This window comes from Pongo pygmaeus, chromosome 12 (assembly GCF_028885625.2).
Source record: "Pongo pygmaeus isolate AG05252 chromosome 12, NHGRI_mPonPyg2-v2.0_pri, whole genome shotgun sequence".
Taxonomy (NCBI): domain Eukaryota; kingdom Metazoa; phylum Chordata; class Mammalia; order Primates; family Hominidae; genus Pongo; species Pongo pygmaeus.
In genome coordinates this window covers 104,543,914-104,566,606 of record NC_072385.2, presented here as the reverse complement: position 1 = coordinate 104,566,606, position 22,693 = coordinate 104,543,914, and the positions used below count along the sequence as shown (strand labels likewise).

Sequence of the window (22,693 nt, the reverse complement as noted above, 5' to 3'; positions counted from 1 at the left end):
TTGACACATCTAACACAATAGGCTACCAAGGAGAGTGGGAAAGTCAGATTCAGATACCTTCACTGCAGTTCTTCAGGGCAAAGAAGTCCACTGCAGACAAGCTGCGGTTTCCACTGGAGACGTATTCCAGGGCCACTCGAAATGGGTTGTCTGGGTGCCCGATTCTTCCCTGGAGCACTGTCCAACTGGTTGCATTGGAAAGCAGGGGAGAAAAGCGTAGAGAAACAGTTATGAGAATTAGGCCTAACATGTGGACAGGGTCATGTCCTTGCAGGGACTTCAGGGCTCACATTCTTCATGGGCACCAAGAGATGGGACTCTAAGTGGCACTGAGGACAGTGACTCTGACAGCAACATGCAAATACTTATTTTCTTTTAGTCCAGCAAACTTAGAGATCCAATTCGCAAACCCAGTCTCACCACTGGCATTTCTTTTGTCATATTCTGTTTAAGGCAAACGCAGCTCTTTGGACTATTTCAGTAGCTAGTATCACAAGAAAGAATACATATACTTGAGAAAACCTGCCAGTAGACTCAAGGAAATGTCTTCAAAACATGTATCACTCTATTCAAAATTATCTCTAGAAAGAATGATTGGTTTTCAGAATTTTATCTGATAGAAAGTTTCGGAACCCTCAGGTTTGTTCTATAGTTACTTAAGATGGAAGCTAGTAAGAGCTATTTATTTACTGCAGGAAAATTAAAGTGCACCGAAGCATGTATTTTGGGGTAAAAGGTACCTAAGATTGACGTGGACTTTGCAAAAAGTGCAAACAGAAAAAGATGGAAGCAGGCGAAATGGTGAGCTCAGCACCCACCTATAATCAAGGATACTGACACTGTCAGAGAAGAGAGAATAAATTAAATGAACACTTTTACACCTTGCTCATGCTATTAACCTCTTGAAATAGCCTCCTGTCACTGATTGGACCATCGAATTTACTTTCCAGCATTGATTCATAAATGTCTGTGAGTGTGTGTGTGTGTGTGTATTTATTTACCTACTTATTTTGAGTGGTTTGTGTGGAAAATAAAAATTACCTAGATTATTTCATATTTTCTTTCCTTAAAAACAATTTTATTGAGGTATAATTGATGTATAATAAATTACATGTACAAAAAGTGTCACTTTGGGAGGCCAAGGTGGGTGGATCACGAGGTCAAGAGATTGAGACCATCCTGCCCAACATGGTGAAACCCTGTCTCTACTAAAAATACAAAAATTAGCTGGGTGTGGTGGCGGGCGCCTGTAGTCCCAGCTACTAGGGAGGCTGAGGCAGGAGAATCACTTGAACCAGGGAGGTGGAGGTTGCAGTGAGCAGAGATCGCCACTGCATTCCAGCCTGGTGATACAGACTCTGTTAAAAAAAAAAAAAAAAAGTGTATGATTTGATGGTGGGTTTTGGCTTATTTATACATCTATGAAATCATCACAATATTTCACTTTTTTTTTTTTAACCAGTAGGTTGGGCTTTGGTATGGCAGTACAAGTGGTAAAGGATTAAGGGACAAACTAGCTTTCCATTAAATAAATTTTTTAAAACATTTCCACCCCCTAAATATGAAGTGATGCTCACTGTAAAAAACAAAAAGCATTGAAAATCCAACTATTCAGAAAGCCTGATAATGGAAAGTAAAAATCACCTAGAATACCATTGTCCAGCAATAACCATAGTCACCACCTAAGGGAACAACCTGTCAGTTTTTTTGTTTTTTTTTTTCTGTCTTGAGACAGGGTCTTGATGTATTGTCCAGGCTGGAGTGCAGTGGTGTGATCACAGCTCACTGCAGGCTTGACCTCCCCAGGTTTAGGTGATCCTCCTACCTCAGCCTCCTGAATAGCTGGGACTACAGCTGTGAGCCACCACACCTGGATAATTTTTGTATTTTTTTTGTAGAGACAGGGTCTCACTGTGTTACCCAGGCTGGTCTCCAATTCCTGGATTCAAGCCATCCACCTGCCTCAGCCTCCCAAAGAGCTGAGATTGCAGGTGTGAGCCACTGCATCAAGCCCAACCTGTCCATTTTAATCCATTTTAATTTTTCATGAGAGACCATAGTACATATACTCTGCGGTTGCACTTGCTCACTTGGTGGTATGTCACAAGACAATATAGATTACATTATCATTTTAATGACTGCGTTTTTAATGACTTGTGCATTGCTTCTGATTTTTTCTCGATCATGATTATGCTGAAGCTAACTCTGTGTACTTATCTAAATACGGCCTAAGGACAAATTCCTAGAATCAGAGTCAAAGTGTGTGCACATTTAGGCATATTGTCAATCCTCCCACAGTGAATCGGGGGCCCATTTCTGCATGCGCTTGCTAACACTAATTCCCACCAAATCTTTTCTGCCTTTGCTAACTTTTGGTGATGAAGGCATTGCCTAAGACAATCCACCATCTCTTTCAGTGCGGTGCTCCTGGCTGGTAGCTTTATGTCTCTGGTCTCTGGCATGCAGTGGGTGTCTGCTGAATGAAGGAGGTAGTCTTCTTCCCTATCTTTGCTCTCTGTAGTTAATACAGATCACTGAAGCCAATTCTTCAGCCATTTAATAAAAGTGTATTGAGTTTCCCCACAATAGATGCTGTAGAAGGGATTATTGCTGCTGTAAAGTTTGTTCTCTGTTACTGTACCCAGCAGGATTTCCATCCACAATAAAACTGGTGCAATTGAAGGAAAAGGAGGCCTTTCAGTTTAAATGAGGGACTGTCAAAGAAAGCAATATTTGAAAAGAACATGTAAACAAGGGGTTCTTAAGGAGATAAACAAAAAGACAAAAAGAGCAGAATTTGTCTTGTTCTTCTGAAAAATAAAGGACCTATTTTTGAGGAAAGATAGTGGTGAAAGGCAGGAGTATTCATATTCTGCCAAAATCATAACTCTCTGCTCTGAGAAATGATGGATTTTAATTCCAGGTACACAGTGGCCCTTGACAACGATTTCCATTTCTATATTGGCACTAGCCCTCTGGATAAATGTGTCAAGGGTTTTAGGAATTAGTTTCTGAGTTACCGATGCAATAAGTTTTGTCTGAAATTCTCTGGCCTCCCATAGTTTACTGCTGCAACTTTAATAACTTTCAGAGCAGCTACCAAACATGTATTTTATATCCAGGGAAGTTGGGACTAGAAAAGGGCAAGCTTATACCTAGGGTCAGATTTGTTTAAGAGACCACCAAAAACCCAGTGAAAAACAAATCTAAACTCTCTTCTCGGTCTGCCTCCATTTTCTTGGCTTATACCCAAGTGGTCACAGAATGAGCTTATTAGGGTCTTGCTTTTGTTCCTTTGGCTGGTGGCAACCGTATTTAGGCTTGCAGAGGGGAAGGTTATGTTCTGACCTAGAGCCTCCTGGAGATAAATGTGCAGCTGGTTCCATGTGTTGGGGATTTGTGACTGTCTTATCACTGGTGCTTCCATCAATCAATGTGACAGTGTGGGGTGTCCATCTGGACTTTAGGAAGCCAGAGGACTGTATGGACAGCTTGTCACAGTCCATTATCTTCCCCATGTCTCTCTGGAGCTCTCCAGTTCCAGTTCTGGCTCTGCCCCTCATTTGCCTGATGACTTTGAATAAGGCACTTCTCTCCAAAAATGCCTGAAATGTTGGATGTTTTCTGATCAATTTTATTCTGCCTCCAACTTTGCATGAATTTTTTGAGAAAAACACGGACCACCCATTTTTGCAGAGTGCCTATATTATAATGAGTACGTTAGAGTCCATCAAAAAAGGCAGGAGGGTTGGCTTGTGAATATCAAGGTCCATTTCTGACCTACAGGCTAGAAGTGATATGTAGAAAGGCCACTGAATTGGGAGCTGAGTCCTGGATTCCAGTCGTGGATTTGTGTGGGCTTGGGCAAGTCCCTGCACCTCTTTGGGTTTTAGTTTCCTCATTAGCAAAATGCAGGCATTGAATTAAAAGTTCCCTAAGGGCCTTTATTGATCTGATATCTATACTTCCCTAGCTGATTGCAGGAGTCCTAGTAACAAAACATTTTATGAAAGCCCTGAAATCTCCAATGGACAAATAATATCCCACAGAGGTGGGAGGAGAATGATTAATCACAGAATCACAGATTTATTTCTGCAAAGAGACTCAGTTTCACCCTCCTTGGAGAAGTGAAGACTTGCTCAAGGTCACACATTGAGTTACCTCCAGACTTACAATTAAAATAAAGCATATTACTGCTCCAAGACTGCAAGCACAAGAGACAATGCAACCTATGGATCAGTCTATACAATCAATTGCATTTCATTTCCCTAAAATCTCAGAGATAGAGAAGAATATGTCTACTTGGCATTGCTGGAGGGATCATCAATTTGGGTTTTCAGGATAGGCACACCAGCCAGATAGTGAAATACATTGTCAGAAAAATCTACAAAAAAATCATAAGAAGCTCTGACATGGAAACAAAAAGAATTTCCAAGGCTCCCACGGCTCCCTACCAGCTTAGCTCTATATGTTTAAAGAAAACTGTCTGGCACATCTGATACAAGGCAAGCCGCTGATGAGATTGAAAGGTTGGCAGCTGTGACTCAAGAGGGCAAAGGCACCAAGTTATTTTAAGCCCAGAATGAAGGGACACTTTATGACAACACGTGAGGACCATGAGTGGCAGTTGACAAGACAGGGAACATGTCATACTTTGCTTTTGTGCAACATCCCGATGGGCGTCATGTTGACATAGGGCTGGCTCCCTTAAGTGAGCCCTCAAACCCTACATACTTTTCAAAGGAATGCCTTTCTGAGATGGTTTTAGCTGTCGCAGTGTAGCAAGGCAAGGCCTAGATTCAGCTCTCAGCTCCACCATCCACCATCCTAAGCTACGACCTTAGGCAAATGATCTAACTCCTCTGAGCTCCGGTTTCCCTATTTTTAAGATGGAGGTCATAATGCCTAACTTGCTGGATTGTTGGAAGGATTTTTGAGAAGGATGTATGCAGAGTAATAATTCGTAGCACACAGTAGGAGCTCCATAAGCAGAGCTGTTCCTATGGAAACCACTGCTTTCTTCATGGAATGACACTGGTCCTTGCAAATATCTGCATCTCGATTCATTTATGAGAGTCAAAGGAGAAAGGAATATAGTAAAAGAGGGTGCAAAAGGTATTGCAATTTATGAGTAGCAGCCATCACGTTTGTTTAAATAAAGAAAAACTTGGTTAAATGCATCTTTATATGTTAAATACAACCCCAAGAAATTATGTTAGAACATCCCTACAACAAGATGTATTAGGATTTGACTATGACAGCAGATCACCACTCCTCTCAGAATCCTCCAAAGGCCTCCATCTCACTTAGAGTAAAAGCTTCTTCTTTACCTTTGCATCTTCCTGTAGGACACGAAAAAATGCTTTGTGTCTAGCTCTTGGTTAGCATTTGTTGAGTCGCATTCCATTCCTCAGATATTTATTGGTGCATTGTTGCACACTAGTTAAAGTATTGGATGCTCTAGGGATGCGAAGTGTTTAGGATTTAGCCTTGTTCTCAAGGAGCTTACAGACTGGTGAGAAAGAATAAACATATGTACCAAGATTTTTAGTGAATGGTAGCATACAAGAGGCGAGTGAGAGGTGTAGGCACCATATGCTATTGAAGCAGAGGCCAAAGTGATGTCTCCAAATGGGTGGTCAGGATAGGAATATCTTGAGGATGGGTTGTGAAGAGGGATCAGGAATTTGGAAAAGGGCAATGCAGAAATGCAGCAAGAGAGACTGGCATGAGCACATGAGCAGAGGCCACATAGTGTGTGTTTGGAGAATAGGTGGTCCAATCTTGCGGGTGCCAGTGTCTTTCACTGGCCCCTACAGGAAGGATGACTTATGTGTCTTGCCTTCCCACCTCCTTAATGCCAGAATGGTGGATCATTCATTACGTCTCCAATGCCTTATACATCATAGACACTCAAAACATATTTGTTGACTGAGAGGACAAATGAACATCTTTCTGTTAAATCAGACAAGTTTCTGACACTCTTGGTCAAAATTTATATTGCAGTGGAGCTGAGTTAATCCAAATGTTCGTGTCAATTCATGAACACTAGCTGTCATCTATTCACATGATAATGATGCCTTCCCTGTTAGGAGAAACGCAAAGACTGGGGAACTTTGGTGGTTGCATTATTATTGCATAGCTCATCACATAACTCTTGGCCTCCATTTGCCAAGAGGGAATCAGAAGGAACCAGAGAATTATGTAATTGAGACCTGGAGGATACCTGAGTTCTCAACTACGACAGTTACCATCTGTTGCATAAATGTTCTCTCCAATGCAGGTCAGGCTTGGACCAAGTCAGTATGAATACTACCTACAGCAGCATTAATAATATGACCAACAAGAGTTAAAACTCATTAAAGGTCTACTATATGCACTGCTTATAACTGAGTTTCAAATGCAGGTTGGCATGCCTCTATAATCTTTAGAACACCATTTTATTCTGCCATTTAAGCTCCCTGAGGTTAGAAACTGTTTTTCTGAGGCTTTATTTCTATTTCTGGCTCTGATGAACATGGCTAGGGACCTGAAGCTACAAGATGTGGCCATCCTCATGTCCTGTGCTGGTCATGAGCGCCAAGTCATTCAGATGGTGACTGAGCTCCTAGCTGGGATGGCCAAACTCACGGGTGAGATCGACAATGACAAAAGCTGCATATATTAGATAACCAGCCAAGTCCCTGTCACATAGAACACAGTCACGTGGTGATGATTATTATCAAGCATAACCCTGTCAAGACTCAAGCCACACTGCTGGCATTCCTCCACATGTGTCTTTGCTAAGAATCTCTCTTGACAAGTGTCTGGACAAGGTGTGAAGGTGTGAAGATTAGTTAGAAACAAAGAACTGAGCCCGTGGGAGTTTGTCTGGATCAATACAGAAAGAAACGAAAAAAAAAAAAAAAAACCAATTGAACCTCTCTCTCTAATCTTATCCTACAGGAAAAAAAAAACACATAAATTTCAAGTTTTCCTTAAAATATACTTTGTAGTAATTCTGTAGCAAATATAAACCATTCAGCACAATTTTTTACTGTTTCCATTAAATCAGCCTGCATTTAAAGCATTTTTATGGGAGAAAGCAGGGGAAAAATGCTAGATCAATGTATATTTTAGTGTGAAGTCCTTTGTTGCTTATTAATTTTCTGTAATAATAGTTACACATGGTGTGTGGCGTGGAGTCTTTTATCCAAGTAGCCTTGGCTTTGTTATTCACTTGCCGTTCATTACTTTCCCACAAGTTAGATGAAAGTTAGATCCTCGGAAGAGGATCAGCTGTGATAGGAAGAGGTTTCAGGTTGAGAGGGGATCTGGCTCCCAATGGCCCAGCGTGGAGAAGAGCTGCTTTGAGGCTAAGGGGGCTCCAGGCTCTGTAGGAGGGGCCAAGGCAGGGATGGGTTCCCTGGGGCTGCAGGTCTGCTTGTTGAGACCTTAGCATTGTCAGCTGTAAAGCAGTTTTCATTTCATCAGAGATGTTATGTGGGTGACTGGGATCTGGAAGGTAGGCTAGCCTTCCCAGGGTAGAGGCATAGAAGATGTTCCAAACTGCATTTCCTTAATTATTTTCTCATGTTTTGGAACAAAGACAACATAAATGGTCCTGAGCTCCTTTTCCTAGCCTCTTTTTTTTTTGGGGGGGGGGGGTGTGGAGTGTCACTCTGTCACCCAGGCTGGAGTGCAGTGGCACGATCTTGGCTCACTACAACCTTTGCCTCCCGGCTCTAGCGATTCTCATGCCTCAACCTCCCAAGTAGCTGGGATTACAGGTGTGCGCCATCATGCCCAGCTAATTTTTGTATTTTTAGTCAAGATGGGGTTTCCCATGTTGGCCAGGTTGGTCTTAAACTCCTGACCTCAGGTGATCCGCCCACCTTGGCCTCCCAAAGTGCCTCCTTTGGGGTTACAGGCATGAGCCACCACACTTGGCCTCCTAGCTTCTTTTGAGCTTCTTCTAACTTCCCCTTTTTTTCTCTCCTCCCTCATTCCCTCCCTCCCTGTCTCCCTCCTCTCTTTCTTGCTTCTATTCCTCCCTCCCTTTTCCTTTCCTTCTTTCAAGAGAAATATAATAATTAAGCAGCCAGACTTTTATTGGCTGTGTGACCTCAGGCCCCTGGACCTCCTGCTCTCATCACTTGAGTTCCGCACCTACTGAGAGTTTTATAGTCTCCATTCTGCCTTTTTTGGCTGTGTGACCTTAGGCCAGCTACCTAACCTAACCTCTCTGTGCCTGAATTTTGTAATTAAGAAGTGGGAATAATAATTGACTCATAAAGGGGTGTTGTGAAGATCACATGGGTTGAGATATGTGGGCATGTAGTTAGCACTCAATAAGCATTAGCGGATGCTGTTGTTATTATTATGCTAGGGTTTCTCTTCTCTCCTAAATCCAGTGTGGCTGATGATCTTATAAGAAGTTGAAATAAGAGATTTACTGTGTGGTGGGATTTGGGGGTTTTGGAGAAGAGCCTCCCATTCCAGACATAAAGGTTTCAGGACTCCTTCCATTAAATCTGAAAATCTTATTTAATTTTCCTAACAAATGCATGAAACATATCATCATTCCCATTTTATAAGAGAGAAAATTGAGACTCAGAGAGCTGACACAGCTGGTTCATGTAGTAAGTACTAGGAGGTAACATGAACTCAAGACTATCTTCAAAACTCTGGCACTTCCTACTATAATGCACATAAGTTTAGACGTATGCCAAATGCAAGTAACTCATTTTTTAGAAGAGCTTTTGGTGGGTCAGAGGTGGGTCGTGCTTGAAGAACAGCATACTGGTAAAGGGTGCATCCTGTAGATATTTTGGCCCCTTTCAGTGTTGCCTCAGGCTGCTTTATTCCTTTTCTACTCGACCTCTGTATCTTCAGAATCTGGATTGGAATATGCAGGCTTGTGGGGGGCTGATGTCCACCCTGGCCCTGGCTGAGCATTTTTTCTTCATTCTGTATACCAGGCCAGCAAGTAGGAGAAAAAGAGTCTACCTCTACAGACTTAGCCTCTAAATCATTGCAATCAGGATGGGGAGGAGTAGGAGTAGACTGATCATAACCACAGTTGTAAGAAAAACATAGTAGTAGAAATGTTCTTAACTAGCCTTCGTGTGACTAATTTGCTTGCTGGATTAGCACAAGCTCTACATTTTACATGCCGTGAAATACCCTGTGCCCTCTGAATGTTCAAGGTTGCTGAGTGGTCAAGGTTACTGAGTATTAAAGGTCACTGAATGTTCAATGTTACTGAGGTTCAATGTTCAAGGTTACTGAGTATTTAAGGTTACTGTGTTTAAGATCACTCAAAGTTCAAGGTTACTGAATGCTCAAGGTCACTGAGTGTTCAAGGTCACTGAATGCTCAAGGTCACTGAATGCTCAAGGTCACTGAGTGTTCAAGGTCACTGAATGTTCAAGGTCACTGAATGCCCAAGGTTACTAAGTGTTCAAGGTTACCGAGTGCTCAAGGTTATTCTTTAGTACCCCTAGACCCCCTACTCCCATCATTTGAGTTCCATACCCACTGAGAGTCAGTTATGCTTATTCTGTCAGACTCAGAACACGATACCCAAAAGTATGGCCCCTTGGCATGCTGAGTCCTTTGAATTGAAGGACATTGGAAGGGCCTCAGAAGCAAGTTCTGTCTGACCTTCTCTTCCCGTCCTGTCCCTCGCCCCTCTTTCTCCCTTGAAGTGAGTTGTAGAAACCAGAATTCCTCTTCCCCAAAATCAGTCATAGGAACTAGCACCCCTCTCCCCTGGAGCAAGCCATAAAACTAGAATGGTTATTCTCTCCCTGCTGCCTTGAAGACCTTCATTCCATAGAGGTCCTGCTCCACACCCAGGAGGAAGAAATGTTAGACAGGGAGGCCAAGGAGAATCTGAACCCACAGGCTTGCTAGGTTTCCCCCTCAGTCTGTCACCACTGGATCATCCCCTTTCTGTCCCATCCCCTTCTGCAATGGCTCACTCTTCATCAAACCAAACAAAGACATTGGGTCTTCATTTCTGAAGGCTCCCAAGTAACGTAAAACTTAAATTTGTTTTTCTTTCCTCTTGCTTTCCTGTCTTTTGTCCTAGGAGTGTCCAGAGTGACCCTTGTGATGGGTAAGGAAAAGTGGCACACCTTTCTGCCCCTACAGTTTCTAAAACAGTTTATGCCAGCTGTACTCATTAAGTGGATGAAATAGGCAGGAGAACATTTGAATACTTTGGAAAGACTGGTAGCTGGTGAGTCACTACAAATAATTACTGTTGAATTAGGTGTGAATGGGGCAACAGAAAGATCAGGAAACAAATCTTAAAAATCCGGAAAGTCTTCAGAGAGCCTTCAGATTACTTCACAAGTATTTTAAAATTATTTCCATTTTAAGGAAATGGAGACTGAACATCATGGATGAGGTGTTACGAATGCAATTTATGAGAAAGACAATGAGGAACTCTAATCAACAGACCACATCACACTAATTTGGCCCTACATCAAGCATTGGTGAATTAGCATGTATTTAGAAGTTGCAAATTAAAATAAAACGTTTAAGGATCTAAGTTGATTCCCAAACAACAATTGGTCCCAGTAGTATTGTCTAAGAGGGATTCTTCTTTGCTCTGGTTTGTATAAAAAATACATAGAAGATGCATCAGTGGTTTTTTCTTCTTTTTAAAGGAAAAAACACTATCGAGACCAAAAAAAAAAAAAAAAAAAAAAGAAAAGAAAAAATCACGTGAGAGAAAACTTCTAATCAAGAGTAGCGACCTTGAGAATCCTGAATTTCCTCTTTCTGTTTCTCTAAATTTTGGATTAGGTCCCATGCAAGCCACCTCCTCCTCCAGCATCTGCTGAGCATCCCTCACCAGGGAGCTGTGGGGAGGGACCCAGCTGAATTCTGGGCAGGGTAAGTGAGAGGAGAGAGAGTGTGGATGGTGCCGGCATTCCAGGAATCACTTAGAATTAGAGAAGAGACCACAGGAGGGGATCCCAGTGGGGTTTTTCCACTTCACAAACTTGCCAGACAATCTTTCTGGCAGGGTGGGTGGTGGATTTTCTGTGATTAGAGTCCCAGGTGATCATTTTGCCTTTCTAACTCTTTCTGGAAGGAGATGTGGGCACATCACCCACCAGCAGCCAGTGGGAATCTGGAATTTGGTTTCCTAACTCTCTCTTCCTTCCAATAACTTTTTAGCACCATCTGTTCTTTTCAAATACAATCTTTTCTTTCAAGCCAAATCAATGCAGTAGGTTTTTTTTTTCTCTCTTCAATACATCATCCCCGTGGAGAAGGATAAAGACCACATTGAAACTGAAATGTGGCCGTTTCTGTGGGATCCCTCCTTCAGTCCAGTCTGCCTCCAGCTTGAGGCCTAAGTCTTGAGCAGGGCTGGAGTTGGGGCATTCACCCAGGGCCCTCACTTCAGAGCTCCCGCGATTTCCCAGTCCTAGAAGCATCCTCCCTGCCCATGCTCAAATGATTCCAGCAGCCCGTCCTGTTCCCTAGAGAGTCAGCCTAAATACCACTTAATGCCTGCATGTATTGATTGGTTCAAATGCGAATGCAAGCCTCTGAGCTAAGCAAAATGCTGACACCCAAGCCCAGAGGCTCCATTTTAGCCATAAATCTCTGGCCAAGTCAAGCCACTGTGCTGAAACTTTATACAGTAGGGTGAAACTTGCCATAAACTGTGGTCCTGTAAGCAAATTCTGGGGCTGGGATAAGTGGTCAGCCAGAAAAGGCTGGAGGGGCCTGGTTAGGTGGGCTAAGAATAGCTCACAGACTTGTATCTGCTGGAGAGGGTCCCCCACCCACACCTTGCTATGCCCTGCCCCTTCACTGGGGTGGTCATGGTTGGGACTCAGAACATGACCCCAAGTTACGGCACCTTAGCATGATGGGGACTTTAAACTGAAGGACATTGGAGGAGCTTCAGAAGCAAGTTCTCTCTGACCCTCTCCTGCCTTTCTATCCCCTGCTCCCCTTTCTCCCCCAAGGTAAGCCATAGAAATGAGAATTGTTGCTCTAACCTTCCCTCTGCCTTTCTGTATAGAGCTGTCCATAAAGGAATTCTCTGAACTACCTTGTTGGATAGCAGGTCTTAAGACCCTAGTTCCAGAGGGTCCTGCCCCTGTACCAGGGAGGAGTGAGGAAGGAGTGCTAGACAAGAGACCAAGAAGAATCCAACAGACAGGCCTTTTTGGGGTCCCCCTTCAGTCTATTAGCCTTAGCTCATACCCTTTTGCCCAATCATATTTCTACACAGCTATCTGTTCTTCGTTGAACCTAAGCATAAAAAACAGAAAATTTCCCCTGGGTCTTTGGGTTTTCATTTCTGAAGCCTCCCATGTCATGGAAAACTTTGATTAAATACGTTTGTTTTGCTTTTTCTCTCGTTAACCTGTCTTTTGTTATAGGTGTGTCGGCTGTGGTTGTTGTGATGAGTGAGGAGAGGGATCACAGCTTTCCATCTCCACACTAGGAATGGGAAGGTAATCGTCAGAGGCTTTGATGGATGGTGCTCTGAGCCCTCTTGGTACAAAAAAGGCTCACAAGCCCTCCCATGCTGCTTATTATACTCCATGGTGGCAAGTATCCTGGATAATAATGTTGTTGCAGGCTTGATAGATGTTAAGATGGGTCTGAACCTTGGAAATCACTGTGTCTAATCCTCTAATATGGCAGAGAAGAACTGAGACCCAAGGACACATCCACCTTCAGCCTGAGGAGGGGTCCATTCTACACCCCGTGTCAGGAATAATCTCTTTAAAACTCAAACATGGCCGGGTGCGGTGGCTCACGCCTGTAATCCCATCACTTTAGGAGGCCAAGGTGGGTGGATCACGAGGTCAGGAGTTCGAGACCAGCCTGACCAACATGGTGAAACCCTGTCTCTACTAAAAATACAAAAATCAGCTGGACGTGGTGGCGCGTGCCTGTAATCCCAGCTACTCTGGAGGCTGAGGCAGGAGAATTGCTTGAACCCAGGAGGCTGAGAGTTACAGTGAGCTGAGATTGTGCCACTGCACTCCAGCCTAGGTGACAGAGTGAGACTCCATCTCAAAAACAAAAACAAAAACAAAAACAAAAAACAAAAAACAAACCCTCAAACATGACCACAGTTCTCCAATGGCCTCGGGACCTGCCTCTGGCTCCCTGCACATACCAGGGCTCCTTCATCCTCCACATTTTGCTCATGATGTTCTCTGTACCCAGAGGCCCTTTGTTACTATTTTTTTTTTTTTTTTTTTTGCTACTTGGCTCCTCCTCATTGGTCAAGGCTCATCTTGGTGTTTTTCAGGAATACACCTCCCAGGTTGGACCAGGCAACTGGTATAGGGGACAAGGGCAAGGAGTGCCAAACCCTGTCTGAGAAGTTTTTGGAAAAGCTTTTTGGAGAAGGTGGCATGTGCCACTATTGGCTGGCTTCCTTTGGTCCTAGTAGTGTGGGCAGGAAAGGCAGTATCATTGTTTGAATTGTGACTCACTCAAAAAGATATGTTTAAGTCTTAACCCCCCATGCCTCAGAATGTGACTTTACGTGATAACAGGATCTTTACAAAGGTAATCAAGTTAAAATTAGATCATTAGGGTGGGCACTCATCCAATATGACTATATTCTTATAAAACAGAGGGGAATTTGGACACAGAGACAGATACACACACAGGGAGAACGCCATGTGAATATGAAGGCAGGGATTAGGGTGATGTATACCAAGGAATGCCAAAGATTGCCAGAAAACCACTAGAAGCACAGTGGCATGGAAGAGATTCTTCCTCACAGGCCTCAGAAGGAACCAACCCTGCTGACACCTTGATCTTGGACTTCTAGCCTCCAGAACTGTGAGACAATGAAGTTCTGTTATTTAAGCCACCAGTTTCTGGTACTTTGTTATGGCAGTCCTTGCAAACTAATACAGGTCGATCATTCAAAACCATCCCCACTAACTGGAGAAACAAACTTTAAAAGTATTTTTTCAGATTGGGGATGAATGGTATCATTTTTCTATGTGATGACCAGCCCGGTGGACAGACAGCCCACAGGCTGCTGAGAAAACAACTCATTTCTTGCAAAGCAGCCCTATTTTCCTTGTGGCCAGAAATTGTACAGAACATTTTTCTACACGTTTACCTCTGCCTCCCAGGTGAATACTATCACCATACCCTTCAGGCAGGCCCCTCTGTAGAATGATACTAGGAAGTGCTTGCTAATAATGCAGGAATCAAGGGCCCATTAGATTTGCCCAGGATCATGCTCACACCTTTAAGCCATGCTTGAAGAAACTAATGGAATTTGGAATTCAGAATTCAGGCCTCTACTGTATCAGACATATGGGAGCTTTCCAGAACATAGCAAACAGAACTGCTTGAGAGGCCCTGAGATTGTGCCAATGATATGTTCACTTGGGAGTCAACTTCTGGGCTGGGACTGCCACTGCCAATTTTCCTGACTTTCGAGGGTCAGCTCAAAATTGTGACCTGGAACTTTTAAGGGATGCTGAGTCTGCACGACAGGCAGGGGCACACGGAGGAGCCAGAAAGATGGGGGCTAGGGCTAGAGGGGGCAGGAATCCCTAGGCATAGGCCAGCGTTTCCTCCCATCTTCTCATTTCTCTCAGACTTTGAATCAATACAGTAAGAAAGCCCCAAACCCTCAGGATCATTTGACACAGTCCCTGGCCTATACACTGGAAGCTGTAATTTTCTGGAAAGGACAGGCTGCTCCCAGTTTTTGGCTGGTTCAGTCCTTCGGTGATATATTTAATTGATAAGGGCTTGGCCATCTCCAAAACAGGAATAGCCCACTTCCTTTACCTGTCTCCCAACAGATGTATGCAAAGTGTCTTAATACAGAGCTTCCTGGACACCCACTGTTTTATAAGTGTCACTATAGCCACTGGTGAGCTTGCAATGCAGTTTTCTTAAAAACAAACCAAGCAGAAACCTCCAAAGAGTCCATAAAAACTGGCTCCTGGGGATGAGGCTGTAAAACCCATGTCTTCACCCAGGCCTTTTTGTGATAGGTCACAGAAGCTGGCATCTGTTCAGTTGCTCGGCATGTTTCTCATGGAGCTGGGCAGGAGAGCAGGAGCCCCCTTCTCCTTCCCAGTTTCCAGCATCCTCAGAGGTCGGAGGACTCTGGAATAGACCGTGACAAAGGCCGGAAAGATGGAATCTGGCATGTGAGCTCCCACCTCCTGTGAATTCTGTGGGTGGTTGCAAAGTTCTGCTGACAGCTCAGAGCAGGTTCAGAGACAGCATTCAAAACAGCCCTGAGCCTCTGATTCAAAGGGCTGGTGGCCTCTGCTCCAAGGCAGGTAATGGACACTCAGGCTCTTCATGGCTACAGGGTGGGGCTTGTGTGGCAGGAGCTGCTACAGGGGTATCTGAAAGTGGTCGAGACTGTGGTCTGCAAGAGTCTCTGGCTTTGGAAATCTGCCAGTGATGTCATCCAAGTAGTGACGGTGGTGCTTGTTACACTGATATTAGATAACAGTTACATTAGCACCTGCCATCCTTGGACACTAACTCTGTGTCAGACGCTGGGCAGAAATTCTTCACATCTCATTTAATCTCTTAGGAGCTCTAAGAGGTAGGAATTGTTGTTCTCATTGTACAGATTAAAAAACTGAGATTCTAGCAAGTGAATTATCTTGTTCTAGGTTTGGTAAATAACAGAGATGAAATTCCAACCTAGTTCTGTCAAATTCTGAGTCCACAGCAGGGTGAGTCCTTGGAACAGCCAGGGGACCCTCAGCTCAGTACTCTCTCTACCATCTAAGAGGGCTCCGTGTTTCCACACACACACACCCACCACCACCCAACTAATCTGATTCTTACAGCCACCCGGGGCAAAAGGCACGAGGGTGCCCGTGTCCCCTTTGTCGCATAGCCAGGCAATGTGGAATGAAGGGTTACAGGGCATGCTCAGAAGATTAGCTAGTGTGTGCCTGAGCTTGGGCTTGGGATTGAGATTTCTAGGCTGGCACTCTCTTATCCACCCCTTGAAGACTCCTGCAAGTGGGAAGTGCCTTAGAGCATGGGGCTTGGCCACCATGGTGTCTGCCTGCTATGTGCGCCTGTGGAGCCTGACCGGTGATGTCTCTTCTGTTTATGAAGCCTTCCTTTGGTAGGGGCATGAGAGGGGCTTATATGTGTGGAGAAGCCTGGGACAAACCCAGTCTCCTCCTTCCTTGCGTTTTCACATGGGTGAAAATGAACACTGGTTCTTGTAGGACAGGGATAATGCAAGACTCTTCCCATTTTACAGATGAGAAAACAGGCATAGAAAGCAGAAGGAAATAAAAGCCCATTTTTTTTGATAGGAAAAGATACAGACACTAGGATCCTAGAGGAAGCGTCTGGTGCTGATCCTCATGGCATCTTACAAACTGAGTTAGGATAACTGGGATCTTGAGGCCTTACCCATGATGACCTGGCTCCGTGTATGTTTGTGGGCATGTGTTTGGTGATGGGCCAGGGGCTGGAGCCCCATGTTGAGTTAAACCATATGCCACTGAGTCTTCTGGTGTCAAGCACATCATCTCATTTAAAATATTTTTTCTTTCATTTTCCTGTATTATAAAAATCTTTTGAGAATGCACATATACTCCTGTCAGTCTGATATTAAATATTAGTAAAATTCAATATCTTATTTTAAAATTAGTGATAAATATAAGAAGCCATGTTAATAGCACCCCAGTTAATCATTTTGAATATCCTAGGGTGACAGCACTCTGTTTTTGGACACAATGGCTTAGCCCATTGCTGTACTGGGAGATCCATGCTCTTGAGTGACCCTTCTCGCTTTGGTCCAACCCATCAACGGCCTCCAGTGCAGACATCCCTTATGTTACTGTGCAAGGCTGCTGACCAAGGTCCCAGGGGACCCCTCCTTACTTACCAAGGCTGGGGAGTCTCATTCCCTCTTGGCTGCCGCCACCCAAGAACAAGACTTTGATCACAATGTGTGAGACCCTGAATCCTAGATTTTCTTTGTCTCCCTTGCCTCTTTTATGAAGTCCCCTTTTCCCAGCCTGAGTGCTGCCTCTCATTCAGCCCACTATCTCCCAATAAAAGCAGATGTTGGCTAGGTGTGGTGGCTCACGCCTGTGGTCCCGGTACCTTGGGAGGCTGAGATGGGCAGATCATCTGAGGTTGGGAGTTCGAGACCAGCCTGACCAACATGAAGAAACCCTGTCTCTACTAAAAATACAAAGATAAGCCGGGCTTGGTGGCACATGCCTGTAGTTCCAGCTACTCGGGAGGCTGAGACAGGAGAATCACTTGAACTTGGGAGGCGGAGGTTGCGGTGAGCCGAAGTTGCACCATTGCACTTCAGCCTGGGCAACGAGAGTGAAACTCTGTCTCAGAAAAAAAAAAAAAGCAGATGTTTTTGGCCCACAGTTAAACCCCCTTTCAGAACTTAGTGGCTCTAGATAACAGAGTTATGCATTTATCCCTTACAAATTGCTGTCATCAGATACAAAGCACTAAATGGCATCCTGGAGGTGGCTCCTTTAGCTACTCCCACCCTCAGCTCCTGTCTCAGCCCCCTTCATTACACCTGATCAAGTTGGGTCTTCGAGGAGCAAGCTGCTCTTCTGTCCTCTACTGACATGGCCGCCCTTTGCAGGCTGTGGCTGATCCTGTGTCCTCTTTCTGTCCTTGGTGGAGGTGGTGGTGAGGGTCTCTTTCTAATACTCCACAACCCCCTCAGGTAGTATCTGCTCTTACTTTCCCAAAAGCAACACAGGACTCTCGAGAGCTCAGCTGAAGGATCTCTATCTGCCTTGACACTCCCAGCTAACCCCCTGTATCATATTCCTTTAAGCAATTTCCCATGGAAGGATTCCCAGTATATTCATTTGCCTGTTCATAGAATTGTACAGCTTTCAAAACAAGCCTCAATGAGCATATACATCCTAACACATCTGGTTCTTGCTTCCAGTTGGGGAGTGGAAGAACAGAGGTGGGTGGGGTATGATCCCTGAACTCACAACTCCTGGAGAGAGGAGACTCCTTTCCCAAAAATCCCAAGGCCCCTTGGGACAGCACATCAGACCTAGTACCTTCAGACCAGGTTCCTGTCTAGCACCTCCCACGCAGGCCTCCATAATAAGGAGGTGACATGGGTTGGGTATTCAAATTGGCTGTCTCATGGGCCACAGTGTGGAAATAATTGAAGTCTTTTAACAGAGGTGTCTAAGAGAGCGATTAAAAGGGAATTGCAATTATTGAGCCCAGAGGTAAAATTTCAGAACTGGCCTATAAATCCTGGTCTGACATGAAATTTAAAACTCCCCAATGGTCTTCAATGCCATATTAAAAGGATTTTAATACTAACGAGTAGAAATAATGAATGATAATCAGGGTATTGTTTCTGGGAGCAGGGGCGGCTCTGAGGGCCGGGCTGGCAGGAACCGCAGGTTAGAGTTGGGCTGTGTTTTACATCCCTCCCTTCACAAGAGATCAGTGGAGGAAGGGAAGGCAGACCTGGCAGCGGGTGTTGAGTGAAAGGCTGGCAGAGCCATTCCCAGGTGAACTCCAGCCCAAGCTCTGCTGAAAGCCAGAGGCACGAACAGCCCGTGCCTGTTACACAGCTGCTCTGGGTCAGACTGTGTGGGGGGCTGGGGGCTGGCTAAGGGCTGGGAGTTTATGGGCTGTGGGAACCTCTGGCCTCCCGTGAGCCTTGCAGAACAACTTCCCCACAGGCCTGTGCCTACTCGGCGTCTGGCCCAGTGTGAGCAGATGCTTGTGCATACAGACACAGCATGGTCCAGAGGAAGACTACCCAAGTGATGGTCTGGAGATCCCAACTCAAGAGCCAGACTATTCAGTGGCTGGCTGTGGGCGAGTCACTCCACTTCTTTCCTTGTGGTTCCTTTATTTTATTAACCCTTTCACAGGACTGTTGAAGGATTAAACGGTAGAATGAATAGAAGAGTGCTTTGAAGATACACCGTATAATAGGTTTCTATTGTATTGGTTTCTAGTGCCCATTTTGATATGGCCATTCTATTCTGGATTTAAGTCTATTCCCTTCAAACCTGATGACTGAAAGACAGCTAGATGACTCTTGAAGCTTCGTTCAGCTACGGAATTCTAGGACAATGGTGGTACCTTGTACTGGTCTGGCGGGTGCAGGGAATCCTAGGGCCAGTTCTCCCTGAGGTCTGGGCTATGCATCTGCAGCCTCTTGGAGGGTTCTCTCGCCAAGCAGCTCCAGCACAGCATCGCTTTCTGTTCACATGTGATCACCACAAATCCCTCCTCCTCCCTACTCCCTCTTTGTTACCCCCATTTCTTTTCCCACAGATGATTACCACACCAGATCTCTTAGATTCTGTAGGTTGTGGCTCAAAGCAGCTGGTTGTTTTGAACCTGAGTGTGGGGGCATGGTGCTTTCTGCAGCAAATTTTAACTACTTAGTTGCCAGAATTTAGTCTGTCATCTGTGAAGTTGGCTTTGCTCCTGAGCTTTGAATCATCAGCACACCAGGCCACTCATGAAATGAGATGATGACCACACAGCTTCTAGCACCGTACCTAGAAGGTGGTAGGTGCTGAACAAATGTTAAATTCTGTTTCTGCCACCCTCTCAGTCACGCATCAAAAACACAGAAAAGCCAAACGCCAAAGCAGAATTCTTTGGCATTTTTATCTGAGATGCCTTCCAGACGGGCAAGACTTACTCAGTATGCCTCTTTGGATAAAAGTGTTCAATTTGCCACAGATTCACCTACCAGAATATCAGGAAAGCATTGTACAGTGGGTTGCCTAAATCAAGTTATTCTGTGTCTGTTCCATTCCTCTACCCTACTAAGCTCATGACGCTCCTGAAGAGGGTCTTTTTATTCTAAGTGAGCCTGTGTTGATACTTGGAATTACCATATTCTCCTCCAAAGGTTCCAAAATCACTCTTCAGCAACTGTTTAGAATGTTACTGGGGTTAATCTTTTTAAATTAAAACAATTTGGTGGGTGGGGGGGGGGCGCTGGCATGCTTGTTCACACCTATAATCCCAGCACTTTGGGAGGCTGAGTCAGGAGGATCGTTTGAACCCAGGAGTTTGAGACCAACCCAGGCAACAGTAAGACAGGTCTCTACAAAAAAAAAAAAAAAAAAAAAGAAAGGAAAGAAAATTAGCCAGGCATGGTGGTGTATACTTGTAATACCAGCTACTGGGGAGGCTGAGGTAGGAGGATCATTTGAGCCAGGGAAGTTGAGGCTGCAGTGAGCAATGATCGTGCCACTGCACCCCAACTTGGGCAACAGAGACCCTGCCTCAAAAAAAATTTTTTTTTATGGACTCCTGAAGTAAACACAATCTTAAAAATACAGCACTGACATCCTTGCATTTAAATCTAAAAATAAAATTGTCTATAAAAGGAGCTCTAGGCCAGGCATGTTAGCTCACGCCTGTAATCCCAGCACTTCGAGGTAGGTGGATCGTCTGAGGTCAAGAATTTGAGACCAGCCTGGCCAACATGGTGAAACCCTGTCTCTACTAAAAATACAAAAATTAGCCAGGCATGGTGGCACATGCCTGAAATCCCAGCTACTCGGGAGGCGGAGGTGGGAGAATCGCTTGAACCCAGGAGGCGGAGGTTGCAGTGAGCCCAGATCATGCCACTGAACTCCAGCCTGCGTGACCCACAGAGCAAGACTCCGTCTCAAAAAAAAAAAGAGAGCTCTAATCAAACTTGCCTAGTTTCCTCTTAAATAAATAACATATAAATATTTACTCAAACAGAACACCTTACAGTGCATGCAGAGTTGATATACAAGATGACTTTAAACAACAATTAACAAGGCCGTCCAGCATGTGGAGAACCTGTTACATCAATGTGCAGCAACTGTTCTAGAGGTAGGGCAAAAAAAGAATAAGATAAGAATTCTACCTTCAAGGAATGTTTAGTGGTGAAAACTGCAGAGTAGTATGAAATAAAAAGCAAATAAGCCCAAGGCACCTATAAGCAATTTCATTGAATTCAACAAACATTTATTGAGTATAGTGTGTGCCAGGCATTGTAGTAAGTACTGGACAGAGATGATGAGACAGTCTCTGCCCTGGAGGAACTTGTATTCAAGAGTTTTCATACTAAAACTGTCTAAATGCTGACAAAATTCAAAGAAAGAGAGAGCCCAGTGCAGCATGGGACAGGATGAATGAATTAACTGGGGAAAGAGAAAATTGAAGACGTTCCAGGTAGGTATCATGCCACGAGGAAAAGCAGCACTCAAGTCTTCCCACCCAGCCCCAAGGAGGAGGACTGAGAATTTCTTGTAGGGGACGAATTTGGGATTCCATCAACTGATTGCTCTAGACTTTTAAAGCTCAAATGCCCTAGACAGAGACAATGATCAAAATGTTGAGAGAAAAGTAGTTCAAGTTTAAAAGAATAGATAATGCTACAGGTCAGGGAAGCCATTTCAAAATAAGACTCTTTTTGACAATGTCTCTTTAAATGACATGACTCTGGGGACTTTTCCTCGCTAAGCATCTGCCACCCTACACAATAATTAGCCAGCTACACATTTTCTTTGTTGTTCATTAAAGATTAATGAGAGGCAGAGCTTAAGGCCTAGTTAGATGGAGAAACCCTGAAGGGGTCATTTGAACCTTTCATATCTGTTCCTTTCGAAACTCTGATGAGCAGGTTTTCAATACAACAGCAGCTGTCTGTGTCTTCTAACCTACAATATGTCTTTGGTGGAAACTCAGACGTTTCTGGCATGCTGTCTCCCACCATCAGCTAAAAAGCACATGCATGAAAGGAGGCAGAACAGCTGTTTGGAGCTCTGTGGTGGGTGGCACATGTTTCATGCTGGGGTGATGGGGCATTTTCAGCAAAGTGTGTCTCCCCACTTTGTGTTGAGTTCCTACGGCACCATCAAAGAGAAATGCCAGGTATCAAGGTGCCACTGTGCAAACACAGCAAGGTCTGGCCAATTTGGAAGCTAGCCCTCCTTTACCTATTTATTTTGTTCTAACTGTTAGAGTTTTTCTAATTCTCCACTCTGCAGACAGCCACCACACTGGGACAGGCAGAGAGGTGATAAAGAGAGGGTTTACTTAACAAAAGGGATAAAAGGAAAATTAATGGAAATTTAAATACTTCTAGTTAAAAATATGCAGCTGAAATAATGAAGATAGGAATGATAGAAGATCCTGGAATAATTAATGCCCTTCTGGTACTTAACCGGCCCTGGCCCTTTAAGACTAGCTCACATGAATGGATTTAGGCTGATTTAGATCTTTCTACTCAGAATGATGCCTGGGTTGGTCCACTTTCTGCTCTTTTTCCTCTTTTAGTTCCTGAGTCTGTATTTGGCATCTTTTAGCATCTTGTACAATGCCATGTACCCAGAGGAGCTCAAAGGCCATTAATAGATGATGTTGATGATGCCAATAATCAGAGCTAGGAGCTGTGATTGTATCATAAGCAAAGCATTTGAATAATTGCAGAGCCGACAAGGCCCAGAGTGACATTTCTCCATCCCTATCACTGATGAGCATGACCTTGGGACAAGTCAACACCTACTGTTCCCCTCAGGATGGAATGTAGGGAAGTCTGGGGTGGCCTCTATAGCAAAGGCTGAAGGAATGCATCATTCCACCAAATCAGCCTCCCTGGATCATCTCTAGTCCTCCCTAGGAACTCTGATCTCCCAAATCTCTCCCTCACCTCCCATTTCCATTTCTTCCT

At 44.3% G+C, this 22,693-nt stretch overlaps 1 protein-coding gene across 1 annotated transcript in view; it reads right to left on the bottom strand.

Moving 5' to 3' along the window:
- Positions 1–22,693, bottom strand: part of ALK (ALK receptor tyrosine kinase) — a 731,594-nt gene that overhangs the window by 192,088 nt on the left and 516,813 nt on the right. Inside the window, exon 5 of the mRNA XM_054476638.1 lies at positions 58–185. Within this exon, the coding sequence (XP_054332613.1) occupies positions 58–185 (128 nt within the window). The remainder of the gene's footprint in view (positions 1–57; positions 186–22,693) is intronic.